The sequence below is a fragment of the Lissotriton helveticus genome, chromosome 5_1 (genome assembly GCF_964261635.1).
Source record: "Lissotriton helveticus chromosome 5_1, aLisHel1.1, whole genome shotgun sequence".
Classification (NCBI taxonomy): Eukaryota; Metazoa; Chordata; class Amphibia; order Caudata; family Salamandridae; genus Lissotriton; species Lissotriton helveticus.
In genome coordinates, this window is record NC_136065.1 from 227,044,468 (window position 1) to 227,060,122 (window position 15,655).

The 15,655-nt window shown below is 47.4% G+C and overlaps 1 protein-coding gene across 1 annotated transcript in view; it reads left to right on the forward strand.

Moving 5' to 3' along the window:
- LOC144753068 (uncharacterized) overlaps positions 1-15,409 on the forward strand; it is a 172,238-nt gene extending 156,829 nt beyond the window's left edge. Inside the window, exons 13-15 of the mRNA XM_078640858.1 lie at positions 4,315-4,394; positions 5,144-5,362; positions 13,819-15,409. Coding sequence (XP_078496984.1) covers positions 4,315-4,394; positions 5,144-5,362; positions 13,819-13,940 — 421 coding nt within the window. The 3' untranslated portion in view covers positions 13,941-15,409. The remainder of the gene's footprint in view (positions 1-4,314; positions 4,395-5,143; positions 5,363-13,818) is intronic.
- The last annotated feature ends 246 nt before the right edge of the window (positions 15,410-15,655 follow it).

Below are 15,655 nucleotides of genomic sequence, written 5' to 3' on the forward strand. Positions count from 1 at the left end.
CTCTTGCATATATCAAGGGCCACTACAAAGGTAGACACAATCGATTAACCAACTTTGAATGTCTTTAGTGTTCTATCTAAAGAAGATTTACACAATCTTATTGAGGCAAGTAGGACATCGCAATCACCATTGTATTGTGTCCCCTCCTTTACATGTGCATGTATGAGGGTTATAGATAGATGCTTACTAAATAAATTCTTAAAACAAGGATCCTTCCCACCCAAATTGTATTACACCTATATCAACCACTTTTCAACAAGAAAAATCTTGACCCAACCAACCCACAAGATTTCAGGCAAATTTCTAGTGGGTCATTCTTGTGTAAATTGATTGAAATAGCTGTGTTTACCCAACACTTTAATTTCACTGAGGAAAGTAACCTGTTGCTGGATCAATAGACTTAGCTGAGATCAGACAGAGGCATAGAATCAGCTCTCATACCCATATGACAAAACATTAAACTTACTGTTAATAAGAATGGATTGACTGCACTACTGCTACTACTGTGCTTATCAGCATCGCACGATACAGTTCACCACTTGCTAATATTCAGACTGCAAAATATGCAGACCATGACACCACTCTCAAATGGAATGCTCCATTACTTCAAAGACAGACAAACACTGGTATTCATACCATTATTTACATCAGCAATGTGCACCTTGCACTGTGGCATCCCACATCCCTTCTTTTCTATTCTATATCTTTATAACCCTGTCTAGTTAAATGCTTTAACCTGATGTGCCACAATTATGCAGGTGACACACAAATCATCGTACAAATGGGCATCCGAAAGACCTACACATGTTGAGACTTGATGACTGCATCTGCGCCATCAATGGGTGAATAATGTCTAACCGTCTAAAATTCAACAACGCAAAGATGGAGATCTTGTCAGACAGGTATGGCACAAATACTAACAAACACCAATGTACTATCATATGGGCCAAATAACTTGATGCTTCTCCAGCCAAATCAAGATACTCAGACTTGACATTATCCCATATGTCAACAAAGTCACTAGGAACACTTACAAAATGAAAGCATTCAAACACATCCTACTGTGCAATGAATACCAATAAAAGTTACAAGCTCTCCTCACTCTCAAGATGCCAAAGCCAGACTGTGCAAACATCCTACATTTAGGAGCCTCATGCTTCCTTTGAAGCCTTTTACTCTGCCCACACCCCAAGGTACCAAGTTGCACATGACGCCCTTCGCCGGCTACCTGAAGCAAGGTGATCAATGTCCAAGGCATGATGCATTGCCCTCCCATGGAAAAGGACCATTATATTTACTGTTGAAGTTTAACTAATACAAATTAGGAAGTCATCTTCCAGACTAGCACTACAGATCATTTTACCCCTTACCCGTAGAAATCCATAAGAGATTAAACATTATCGTTCCCAGTGGCAATACTGGAACTCCATACCAAGCAAAATACAAAGCATAAAAGAGCACACAAACTTTAGAGGAGAGGTGAAAACCTGGCTGTTTTTTAGAAAATCCCAGACTACTAGTCCAATCGAATAGCCTGAAATAAAGACCTACTTCCAGCATACACACCGCCCATGGCAATCACCACCCTCAGCCAGCTGCTAATGACATGATGACAGAGACAGGTAAAACCCACTAGTACCAGAGGCGTCTATCCTTACAACTATCAGATAAACATAGAATTCTGTTACTTCTAACTATGCAATCATGCTATCGCCCATATGAAGGAGATATAATCAACGAGTTCACTATTACCAACCACTCATTACTATTTGGATAAACATGTAATGTCTAGGAGATATGCACAAATTGCTGGTCAGGGGAGGAATCTAACATAGTCCTTGCATGCAGGTCCCAATTAGTTATATATTCATAACCCGACACCTCTTACAGGTTCCAAAACAGTACAAATTGCTTGTCTAATTGTCACGCCTCCTCATCCATTACATCGCTAAGTGCAGTGCAGTGCCCCAACTCAAGAGCACTTCTCTTGTCACACAGAAAAGTACTTCTCACACAGGCTCAAACAGAAACCACATTTCCAACAAGACATTCCAACATGGTGTAGCATTCTACTCATTGGCTACATAGTGGTAGTGAACATTATATAAATGCTACAAGTCAATACAATACAATTATTCTGGACTGCTCCTCACATTCACTAATGCCTCAGTCATTGATACAAGATAATTACTTAGTACTCTCTCAGATCATAAAGAGAATGCAGCTTGTTATGTCAAGACACACTTTTGTCATTCGCAAGCATAACTGAGAATATGACGGTCCTGGCACTGCCTTACACGAAGTGGGGTCCGACCACCACCTCCCATCTCCCGTACTACGAGTGTGGAGGTGGGACCGCCACAAGACCACTGCCTCCGCTGGCTGTTGTGACGGTCTGGAAAGGGCCTGAATATGTTGGCGTGCCAAAGCTGGCACGGCTGAGTACATTACCACCTGCATATCCTTCGCCCTTCTTACAGCAGGGACCCAGCCATGAAAAGGGTAGCAGACATGCAGGTAAGGGGGCGCAGCGATTCCTAATCAACGGCAACCTCTCTGCTCCCTCTCCGGTCTAAGTTGGAGTCCCCCACGGATCAACCCTCTCCCCTACCCTCTTCAACCTCTACTGCGAACCACTTGCAGAAGTATTAAGTACAGCAAATATCTCCTACCATATGTACGCTGACGACACCCAGCTCTACATCAAAGCCTCCTCTCTCGAGGATATACTCTCCCTGAATGAGGCCCTGAAATCAACCGTCCATTGGCTCACCTCCAATCAACTCAAGCTCAATGCCAAAAAAACAGAATGTCTCTTAATTTCCCCTCCAAAAACCAATCCCGAGTCGCAGATATAGATCAAGGCTATCACAGGCCTAGATTGCCCACCGACCATCGTGGACTCTGTAAAATCTCTGGGAATAACCCTTGACTGCGAGTTGAACATGCGGGACCATATCAACTTGATGGCCAAATCAGCCAGATTCCACTTGAGCTACCTCTGGAAACTGAAACCCTTCCTTGACACTACCGACCTAAAAAGTGCAGTCCAAGCGCTAGTAATCTCTAGACTGGAATATGGATGCTCCACCCTCTCTGGTTTACCCAAGATCTCCCTGGCACCCTGGAGAGCCTGTCTTAATGCTGCCGCCAGACTTCTTACAAGCTCAAATAAATTTGACCATATAACCCCACACCTGAAAGCATTGAACTGGCTTCCCCTCGAGGCCAGAATACAACTCAAACTGGCCTGCATTACACACAAGGCCTTATCCTCAAACTCCCCGACTTATCTTGCACAGAAACTGGTGGTATCTAGCGGAATCAGGAACTCCCGGTCCGCCAGAGACCTCTTACTCCAACCGACACGGTTCGGGGAAAAAAAACCTTTTAGGCCGGGCTTTCTCTGGATCCGCCCCAAGAATATGGAACTCTCTCCCGTCAGCCATCAGAAGAATCCCCTCTTTGGCATGTTTCAAAAAGGAGGCCAAAACCTTGCTTATGGGTAAATTCCTCTCCTAAATGCTGCCTCCTACCAACAGACTTTGACTAACTACTGACTAGTGACTCCCTTCGGAATGCCACGCAACCCCGTCAGGAAATATGGGGCCTTATCTGGAGCTATTTAAATGTAAACTGAATATACTTGTCCTCTACCCTTAATGTGTTTCCTTGCCTAATGTGATCACATGTAAAGCGCTCTGATACCCTAACGGGTCAAGTTCGCGCTCTATAAAACAATAAAACAAACAAGGGTTCCTTGTGCTAGATTTGTAGGTACACATTCATACTAGATTTTAAAGGACATTTTTAGACTCACCGTGAGATATTTTGTATGTCACCTCTTAAGTCCTTTAGAATTTATCTGGGATAAAAACTAGTTTTTTTGGTATTCTGCTTCTGGTGCATAATATTTAAAATCAACAACCTCAAAATGAAAGGCAGTTGGCCACAATAGTCTGAACTGCCATCGTTTACCAATGAAAACTGAATAGTAATGTATACTTAGGATTTCCTTTCAGGTAATTTAGATACAAAGAAATGCAGGGCCAGTTCTTCGGAAAGGACATTTTAGAAATTTTTCAAGTGGGGCAACAATGAGGCTCGAAGCATCACATATGACCCCACGCAGCACGGGAGGGGCTCCAAAATTGCACTTTTGTCAAGGGTACGAAAAGAACTAGCCTGTGTCCTTTTTTATTTAAAAGAGGGACAATATGGTGCTTATCATTGTCAGGCCATGAGTCAGTGAGGGACATTGATCCTGAGTGTATTTCAAATGAGTTACCTCTAATCATTATTTTGTCTCTTAAGGGTGGACCAAGTATCTGCTTCAGTCCATCAGGATAAGGCGCCGAATCCTTGTTTCCGTAAGACCGCAGAGCCTGGTAAAGGTACGTGTGGTGGGATGTTGATGATCCTTCTTTGCAGCTGCTTGTGAAAACAAGAGCAAATGGCATAAGTTGTTTTCAAATCATTTAAATCATTTAATTTAAAAGAGAGGTCAGCATCACGAACTAAAGTTGAATGTGGGCAGTATTCTATAGTATATTTTTTACTCTGACCTATTGTAAATTCCATTTAATTTGTTTTTCAAAAATCAGCCTCCCTGTGTCTTTTATACTGGTATGACAATCATTCCCACTGAAATATAATATATTTGAGCTTTTTTCATACGTATTTAACTTGGACCTCCTAAAACCTGACTATAATTCACTTGTTGATGGGGATGTGTTGTGAGCCCTAGTTTAAAGCATGGTATTCAACACCTATGCAGGCTGTGATGGTTCTTACCTCTGTTTTGCATATATACATTCAGGATTACTTATAAATAACACTGGCTGTACTTCTGAACTCACTATAGCACAGCTTGATTGTTAATTTCGGAGGGGTCTCCCAAAGCAGTTATGGTTTGTAAGTATTAGGGATAATATGCTTTTTAAGAAACATCCAGTAGATTCACAGAATATATTCTGGGTCAATGAGACGAAAGGACTTGCCCTACATGTAGGAATGGAATACCTAGGGAATATTTAGGGTTAGTCTGCTTTCAAACACTGAGTACATTTACAAAATTGGTAGTCTGTCATAGAGAGTGGAAGTATAAAAAGCATATGCTGTTGTCTCTCTCCCAACATTGTAGATTCCATGTTGCTGATACACCGCAGGAACCTAAGAGACTGGGAAGGTAAGAAGGATGCAAGCGATATGGTTGTCCCAGATATGTTCCGGATATCAGCACCTGAACTGCCCAGGACCTTAGGGAAGAGCACGGCCTTCACACCCATGAAGAAAAAGGTGCTGTCTGTTCACCTTCCCAAGGACCAGCTTTTAAAGGAACACCTGTTCTCACATGCGAGGGGTGAGTATCAGGATAGACATTGAAAGCCTTGCAAAGCTGTAGGGAGTAAGAAATTATTCTGCCAGTTACAGTTGTGTGCGAGACTGTGGTCAGGGTACTCTTAACGCCCTTAATAGTTTATCTATCCCCTGTTCTAAAGTATCCAGTCCCAGACATACAGATGGTATGGGTATACTCTTTATTTTGTTTAGGGTTTATTCAGTCCTGAGCCAGTCTCTTTGAGAACTTTAGTCAGTCTCTTGAAGAACACAAAACACGCTGATAAGCTTCTACCGCTCCTCCAGAGTAAGCTTCCAGGGGCCTCTCTTCCCGCCGTCTTTCTCCCGGCCAGTGTGGGGACCCAAAAAGGAAAACAGAAACAAGCATTGGCATAGCCAATAGGTCTCGCCTTTGGGACTGTATAAGTGTTTAGCCATGCAACAGTTGATGTTGCACCAAGGATATTGTGCTGCATGACTAAATACTTATAAGGTGCCAAAGGCGAGACCTATTGGCTATGCCAATGCTTGTTTTAAAAAGTGCACAGAAGGACAATTCTGTGTCGGAGTACCGAAGAGGGGACGCCGGAGTCTGTAGCCCTTCCCAGGGGAGCCGTGTGCGTCCTTGGCAGGGAGAAGGGCACAGCTGATGCCATGGTTAGCTGTCACTGGGGCTGCCCGCGGGGTGCTTTCAGTTTTACAGATTGCACTGTACCCACCCCAGTTGCCCGGTTTTCGTGCACACTGCTCCGCGGCTAGTGTCAGCGCCGCTCCTGAGCGCCGGCGTGTTTACTACAGCGAATACAGGTGCTCTAGGGGCGATATTAAAATGAAGAGGTTGGCATGCCGGTATGCACCGAATTCCAATGTGGCACACAGGACTGGGAGCAGCAGTGCCACTGGAGACCGAGTGCCAGCCGCTCGGGGTACAGGGAGTCGATGCCTTGTGCACTCTACCATTACTGCTTCCCTCTACCCGCTTGGCAGTCTCTTACACCAGCTTTATTTTTCAATTTTTAGAACGCTCTTCAATCGTCTTGATGGAATTTTGCAAAACACGTGTATTTATTTCAAACAATAACATACAATAAATATGATTTTTCTCAGGTCTCTTTTCCCCCACGATCCTCTGCTGTAGGTTTTTTGTTATATATTCGTTGAAAAGAAACAACAACTTTATTTGTCTTTAAATTTGCATCTCATAGCCGCATGTTTTTCAATGACTTACTTGGTTTTCAGAAAAAACACGTAAAAGAGGCAGATAAAGACGTCAGTATGAGAAGAATATACAGAACTAGAAGGAAGGAGAGGCAGAAGAGAGTACACGAAGTAGAGGAAAGAAGAGAGAGAGAGAGCACAGACAGAGGAGCAGGACAGAGATAAAGAGGCGCCGAGAGCAAAGAAGGAGGTGTCTAAGGGAGAGATGAAAGAGTGGGGAGACTTGGTGAGATGGACAAACGCAGAGGAAGAAGAGACAAGTAGAAGGCGAATGCCAGGGGAGAGAATGAGTGAGACATGCAAAGAAAGCACTGTAAATGGACTAGAGTGAAAGAGAAGAAACTAGGGAGGAAACAGCAATGCCAGGAGGTCTGGGAGGCTGGGAAGAAAATGTTAACGGTGAGGAAGTGAGAGCCAAAGGAAAAGACAGAAGCGGGAGAGGGACAACAAGACGGAGGGCATTGCTGTGGGGAGGGGAGAGGAGAAATGCAACACGGCGGGCAGGGAAGGGGGCGGAGCGGGGAGAGCGGCATGAGGGTGTGAAGCAGCAGGGGCCTTTGAAGTGAAGCTAAGCTTCACTTCAAAGGTGTGGGAGGAGTGCAGCTCAGGCAGAGCGCACGCTGGGGGAAGCTTGCGGGGCGGAGCGGGAAGAGCTGCTGGGGAACAGATGGCTGGCGATTTGATGCTGTGCACGCGCATTTTAGGTCAATGCGCATTGACCTAAAAGCGCACGGGCACAGCATCAAATCGCCAGTTAGTTAAAGTCTGTTTAAGTCCCTATAGTCTCGCTCCCGCTCAATGCGCATGCGCATTGACAGGTCGCGAGACCTAAAAAAACAAGGCTCAGGCTTTTGGTCCTGTTATCTACACAGGGAATGGGGAGGGGTCATGCACCGTTACCAAAAAAAAACCACTTATTGTGATGTGCTTAGTAATAGGGAAAACATTGTAGTGCCTCAGTGTCTTGTGACGCGTGCCCACAGCCCCCGAATCAGCCCCGAACATGCAGGTTGCACTTGCCTGCTTCCACGGCCCTCCGTGGCCGTGGTGAAGGGAGACCTCACCTCCTCGCCGTCGGGGAGTAGCTTAGTACCTGGCGTGGTGCTCCTAGAGCTGTCTCCTCTCCCGGGGTCGGGTTCACCTCCGCGTTTCTCCTGCTCTGCGTAACGTCTCTCCTGCGCCGCTCCCTCGCTGAGTATCCGCTATACCTCCTCAGGTCTGTGCGGGTCCGCCGGTCCACGCTCCTCTCCTCGAGTCTCCCCCGCCGAACGCCGAAGTCCTGGCGTCTCACCCTTTTCTCCCGTCTCCGCACCTGGTTGTTTTTTTAAGCCTGGGCCGCTAACCGCACTTCCGGGTTGCTCCTCCCGTGGCGGCCATATTGGGTTGGTCGGGTGAGGTTTCAGATGCGAAACTCTCACCTGCCTCAGGACACCCCCGCGCCGCACGGCCACCAGCTGCTGCGTGCTCCTCGCCCCACTGCTGCTCGCAGAGCCTGCCTCACTGACCCCGACCCTCTGCCTCGCTGATACGGCCCTCGCCGTATCTGCGTGTGCTATCTATCTTGTTCCCCGTCTGTGCCGAATATCTCAGTTTGTCTGTTTATTTCCCCATTTGTGCCATTGAACACCAGCTTGTTTTCACATCTGTGCTGTTTTAATCTTTCCTCCCAAATCTTGTTAATCGCATTGCATTTTTTGTTTCCCCAGTGCTGTATTGTGTTGTCACTGCCCGCCCCGCTTCCCGCCGCCGTGCTCGCGGCCATGCCCCCTTTTTCTTCTGTGCCCTCCTTGCTCCCGCCTCCCAGATGCTCCTCCCTCCCTCACACTTCGCCATAAATGGCGACCGCGCGGACGCGCAGCGGGCGCGCCGATTGTGCGCCAAAGGCGCACCAAAGGTAAGCCCGTCTGCGGCCGTCCGCGCCTGGACCGTACCCAGCGCCAGGACCCCTGGCCCCCACCGATGATGCAAGTCGACCCGACAGACCTACGACGCCGCCGCCCTCAACGCTCTCAATGCCGGCCGGAACCCCGCCTGCTGCCGAGCCGCCCCGAAACGCTTCCACGGACCCTTCACCTGCACAACCTGCAAGTTCACCTGCCTCCGAACATGCACCGCGCCCGCAAAGCCAAACCCCAGCAGCGATCTCAAGTGCATCCTGCTCAACACCCGCTCCATCCACAGACACGCCGTCGAACTTTGGAACCTGCTCGACACAACATCACCAGACGTCGCGTTCCTCACTGAAACTTGGATGAACGCCTCCTCAGCCCCCGACATCGCCATCGCTATCCCGGATGGATACAAGATCATCAGGAGGGACCGCGTCAACCAGACCGGAGGAGGCATCGCCATCGTCCACAAGAACACCATCCGCATCACGACCGACGCCGACGACATCTTCACCGCCGCCGAACACCTCCACTTCCAGATTCACACCAACCCAAAGACGACCCTCAGAGGCACCCTCATCTACAGACCCCCGGGACCACGCACACAATTCAGCGAAGACATCACGGACTTCATCAGCCCACACGCCCTCCCCTCCGACGACTACATCCTCCTAGGGAACCTCAACTTCCACCTGGAGAACAACAAGGACCGCAACACCGCCGCCCTGCTGGACAACCTCGCAAACCTCGGACTCAAGCAACTGGTCAACACACCCACCCACTACTCTGGCCACACGCTTGACTCCGTCTTCTCATCCAGCAAGCACATCGCCTTCAGCCACTCCACCGGACTTCACTGGACCGACCACAGCTGCGTCCACTTCAGATTCAGAAAAACCACAACCCACCACCACCCGCAACAGGTCCCTCACAGAAGCTGGAGCAAGATCACCGCCGACCAGCTCACCACCTCCCTCAGCAAGAACCCACCTGCCAGCACACCGGACCCCAACGAAGCAGCCTGCAACTTCACGCAGTGGCTGACCGCCTGCGCCGACGACCTCGCACCACTGAAGAACCCTCCCAGCAGACCCAGAAGCAAGAAGGCCTCCTGGTTCACCGACGAACTCAAGGACTCCAAGAAGAACTGCCGCACCCTCGAGAAAGCCTGGCTCCGGAACCAGACCACAGACAACATGACCGCCCTCAAACAAGCCACCCACAAGCACCACCAGCTCATCCGCACCACCAAGAAGAAATCACTGAAGGATCGACTGGACAACAACGCCCACGACAGCAAGGAACTCTTCAGCATCGTCAAGGAGTTCTCCAATCCTAGCACCGGCAACAACGACATCACCCCTCACAAGATCTCTGCGACTCCCTCGCCTCGTTCTTCCACCGCAAGATTGCCGACATCCACAACAGCTTCGGCACACCATCCTCGCACCCAACCGCCGAACCAACGCACCCCACCACGACCCTTCGCACCTGGACCGCAGTGACCACCGAAGACACAGCCCGCACGATGAACACCATCCACTCCGGATCCCCGACTGACCCCTGCCCCCACCACGTCTTCAACAAGGCCGACTCCACCATCGCACCCCAACTCCGAGACGTCATCAACACCTCCTTCGACACCGTCACCTTCCCGGAGAGTTGGAAGCATGCCGAGCTCAGCGCCCTACTGAAGAAACCAACAGCGGACCCCACCGACCTCAAAAACTTCCGCCCCATCTCGCTCCTCCCTTTTCCTGCCAAAGTCATCGAGAAGATCGCCAACAGACAGCTTGCCGCCTTCCTCGAGACAAATGGATTCCTCGACCCCTCGCAGTCCGGTTTCAGAGCCAACCACAGCACCGAGACCGCCCTCATCGCAGCCACCGACGACATCCGCGCCCTTCTCGACAACGGGGAAACAGCAGCCCTCATCCTCCTGGACCTCTCCGCAGCGTTCGACACTGTCTGCCACCGCACCGCACCCTAGTCCAACGCCTCAGCAACACCGGCATCCAAGAGAAGGCATTGAAGTGGATCATCTCGTTCCTCGCGGGAAGAACACAGAGAGTCCGCCACCCCCCGTTTCGTTCCGAGGCCACCGGAGTCATCTGCGGCGTCTCGCAAGGATCTTCACTCAGCCCCACCCTCTTTAACGTCTACATGAGACCTCTTGCAGCCATCGCACGCCAACACAACCTCAACATCATCTCATACGCCGACGACACCCAGCTGATCCTCTCCCTCACCAGAGACCCCGACACCGCCAGAACCAGCCTCCACGAAGGGATGAAGGACGTCGCCGAGTGGATGAAGAACAGCCGCTTGAAACAGAACTCAGACAAGACGGAAGTCCTCATCCTTGGACCATCACCCTCCGCCTGGGACGACTCCCGGTGGCCCCCAGCCCTGGGCGCCGCCCCCAAGCCGACAGACCACGCACGCAACCTGGGCTTCATCCTGGACTCCTCCCTCTCGATGACCAGACAAGTCAACGCCGTCTCCTCTTCATGCTTTCACACCCTCCGCATGCTCCGCAAGATCTTCCGATGGATCCCGATCGAAACCAGGAAGACGGTCACCCAGGCCCTCGTCACTAGCCGGCTAGACTACGGAAACGCCCTCTACGCCGGAACCACAGCCAAGCTACAGAAAAAAATGTAGCGCATCCAGAACGCCTCCGCCCGACTCATCCTGGACATCCCTCGACGCAGCCACATCTCCGGCCACCTGAGGAACCTGCACTGGATCCCCGTCAACAAGAGGATCACGTTCAGGCTCCTCACCCACGCACACAAATCTCTCCACAACCTGGGCCCCAAGTACCTCAACGACCGCCTGACCTTCCACACGCCCAACCGCCAGCTACGGTCCGCCAGCCTCGCCCTCGCCACAGTACCATGCATCCGGAGAGCGACCGCCAGAGGCAGATCCTTCTCCTACCTGGCGGCCAAGACATGGAACTCCCTCCCCATCCACCTTCGGCTGACCCAGGACCACCTCGCCTTCAGGAGACAACTCAAGACCTGGCTGTTCGAGCAGTAGCGGCCCCCCTTCCCCCAAGCGCCTTGAGACCCTTCCGGGTGAGTAGCGCGCTATACAAGTGCTTTTGATTGATTGATTGATTGACAGAGACCAATGGGGTAACCCTGTGAGACGCAGACGATATAGCTTGGGCTAAACCCCAACATGGACAGTCTGGGTTTTTGAACAAAATGCCAGTTCCTATCACTCGTACTCGGCCTAATTAGAAATTCTAATTGCAATCCATAGAAATAGATATTCCATTCTTCAAACCTCACGTACTGAAATCAATATATTCTTTGAAAAAGTGAAGTTTTCTCATTCTCATTAGGGAGTCGTGAATATGAAATATATGACCTCAAACATTTTTTGTCTTTTCTTTGAATTTTAACCACATAATAATGAGGAAAGGATCCAGAGCTGGATAAGAAAAAGATACGTGTCTGTAACAGAGGTTCTCTGTGACCAGTGTCATTCTCAGAATCATAGGAGGATCCCCCAATCACTCCACCTTTTATAAGTATTACGGTATTGTAAAAGGAGTGAATCAACCTGAAGAGAATAATGATGTGCACTGCACCTTGGGCCCCTAGCCTCTAAGGGTACTGGTGTTGTTATGTTTCACAAGTAAATAGATCTATCTTTGCCCTCTGGTAAGTCCAGGTGTGAACCAATTTTTCTGATGAGCTAACAACTTGTCTTTTCCCTCTACTCAGAAGGAACAGACAAGTTATTACCTCGCATATCCCACGACTTACAATGAGATGAGATAATGCATAATTAATGATTTCTACATGCTTAACCTTTAGCATCAAAGGTTTACCATTATTTTGAGTGTTCAGACAGGTGTACCAGAACTACATCTATTTTTATATTCTGAGGATTGTCTGTAAGACAAAGCTGTATTATGTCTCTGCAGAGAGACTGCTGTGAGACTATGGCCCTTTTTATAAGCTGCTTGTGCCGCTGGTGCGTCACTGTTTCCCATATAAAAAGTGACACACCTGTGGCGCAAGGAGCTTGTAAATAAGCCCCTTTGACTCTGATGCTCTGTGTGAAGCTAAATAAATACATAAACCATATGACCATGTCAGGGGGGAGAAATAAAATGAGAATTGATTTGCATGCTCATGTTGAAAGCTATTAGGCCTTTTCTTAAGTACCAGCTACTCCGTCGAATATATGACTACAGTGAATAGAAGTACAGTATCAGAAGGCAAATTAAATGTATAACACCGTGTTACTTGATGATGAACATAGTTGCATCAGCTATTGCAAATGAATAACAGCTTATATGGCCTGAGACCGCAACGAGCAGCTATGCAAGTGCACTACACAGGGGCCTCCTAGTAGACATAAAAGACAAAATGTGCCTCCTGCTTTAAGGTACCAAAGAACATACGTGCTACTTTATATTAAAAGTGACACTGCTATTAAAAGAATGCTATAAAATGAAGTTTACATGTGCTATTTAGGTACCTATTTACTTAGAGGATCCTAGGAGCTGTTTCACTAAGTTTAAGGCTCATGATCCAACAAGCAAATTCTGAAAATAGGGAACTGCCTTGCGCCTGTGACTGAAGGACGTTCGGGTATTTGGTTGATTTTGCTAACTGCACCTGTCTGGGGCATGAGAATACCACAAAATGGTCTCTCTTTGGGTCTCCATAATGGTGCTTTCCAGTTCAAATGATTACCAAATTAGATCTTTTCATAACTGTGTAATGATTATTAAAATTAGAAAGGTTAGGAAGAGCCTTGCAAGCCCCTTATGTGTGATTTATTTCTCTCTACCAAATACCACTGATTTCCTGACACCTGCCCACCCAATGGTGCCTTTCTCCTTGATTCTCTTTCCTTTTTTTCATTTCTCCAACATATCATCATTTTATTTTCTGGATATTTCCTTAACCGATACTCCCTTCCTATCATTTACTTCTTTATTATTTTTTGTTTCTATAACTTGTTTGCATCATATGCACTCCTATATCTTCTGCCTCTCCCCTTTATCTCCTTTGAATACCCCTCCCATTCTTTACCTCTTCCTTCACTTCCTTTCTTAAGTCCTCTTCCCTTACTCCGTATCTTTGTGCACCACTTTCTCCCTCTTCTGCAAACTCTCCGTTCCTTACCTAATTTTCATACTTTTAAAGGAATTCGAATTGTTTCCTCTGCTCTCTCTCTTCCTTTCATTCCTATAGTGCCACCTCATGATCCTCTGCATAGTTCTGTGACACGTATACTCACATTACTTTCTAGCACACATTTTTCTTTTGTAAAAGAGGAGTAGCTATTAAACTTATTCAGTGTTAATTTTACCACTGTTGTATTGACTTTGTCCCTGCAGCATCCTTTCAAGAACGCCTGAATGCCTGGTCTCAACTCCAGCCAGGATGCTTTTTACAAACCCAGCCACAGCGAACTAAGGAGATTCACACTGTGGGAAAACCTCGCTCTGGAAAAAGGTGAACTGCAGCTCAGTGCTGAACAAGTGTCATTCTGCATCCATTTATAGTACAGGAACAGTGGCCTTCACTATTGAAAGAACTCTGGACATTTGTGGCTAGCCACCCTGTTTCATCTCTACCCCAAAAAGTCATCGCCACTCCTCAGCATGCATCTCATGTGAAACACGGAGCCACTCGAGCCGAAGTCTGAATTATACCATTCAAATCCATGAACATGGCCAATAGATGCTACTGTGATGCTTACTTTATCACCAAGACCTTCTTTTTTACATCCACGTCATACTTTTTCTGCACCAGAAGAGCGCACGTGCATAGCGTTAGCAGGTTAATGTGATGGAAGTCTGCCTTTTGCCTCAAACATGCATGTATCTCACTTTGAGAACAAGCAATCCTGCGAGAGAAGTGCATCTCCTGCATGCCACGTAAGTCCCCCAAAAAATCCATAGGGAGAGTTTTATCTTCTCTATGTATCCAACTCCCAATTTCTCCATCATGAAAGTGTACAGTACATACCATAAAACATCTCATCCATTAGGATTTGTTCATTATGCTCGAGCAGCCCAAAGTTATGAAAACACATCTTGGATTTGCTTATCTATTTCTGAATCAAGGACATTTTGGTGGGAAAATATGTAACTTTATTTCTGAGCAGAAACCTAATGGGCTGCAAAACTTAAGGCCCTCTCACACAGCCTCGAAGCACAGGTCAGTGGGTTTTCTATGGTCATCATCGGTTTCAATTACAACTGGCTGATTACAATACAGCGAGTTGGAATTGTAACCGGCCAGTCATTCCAGCTGGATTCCGACGGGCTAGTCGGAACCGGCTCGTAATCCATATGGACGGCGTTTTATGCCGTCTGGATTACGATGCATGGTTTCCGGCAGGCTTTCCATGCTGGGATTTCCGACATGGAAAGCCTGTTGGAAAGTGTGTTTGGGGGCCCCTTGAAGGGCCCCCTTCTGTTTTCGGACTCAGGTTGGGGGCCGAGGGGACACCTATGATGGCCACTTGTTGATCCCTACACCTTGTAGCAGGCACCTTGAGGTCCATTTCTTTTTCAGTTCTATTACTGATTTTGCTCCATTACTTCTGATGGAAAGTACTTCCATGCACTCACCACTCCGAAGCTCATGATGTTAAAAGTCTTAACTCAGGACATCTTGTTCCAAAATAATAACATGAATGGAGTAAGAATAATCATTATTCCTTATTTATGCTACTGTCATATTTAATTGTTCTATCATATCTCCTTTGTCCCTGCCCTCCTGCAAGCTATGGAGATTCAAGTCCTTTCAACACTTTCTAATGTAGATGAAGAACCTGGCAAGCTTTTAGTACCTCTGGGGGATTTTGAGATAGACAATTTTAGTATGTCTCTATGCATACATCACGTGTCCGGTGTGTCTTTTGATTTTTAATTAAATATGAATGTTTTTGTGAATTAATTTATTTACAGTTATTGATGAGATGACCTATCAATTAAATATTTCCGAACAACTACATTTTGTCAACAAAGTTGTGGTCTCCGTAAACAATAATTTTTTGTATGAGTACACAATATAGCTCTGAATTCGATCTTTAAAGGTAGTATGGTGAAAAGAAATTGCTTGTAAAACCTTTCATGTTGTATTTAGATACTGGTTCAATAATTTATGGAATAGCGGTGATTTAAGCTTATATCGAGCATATGTTGTTGTACATCACATCCTACC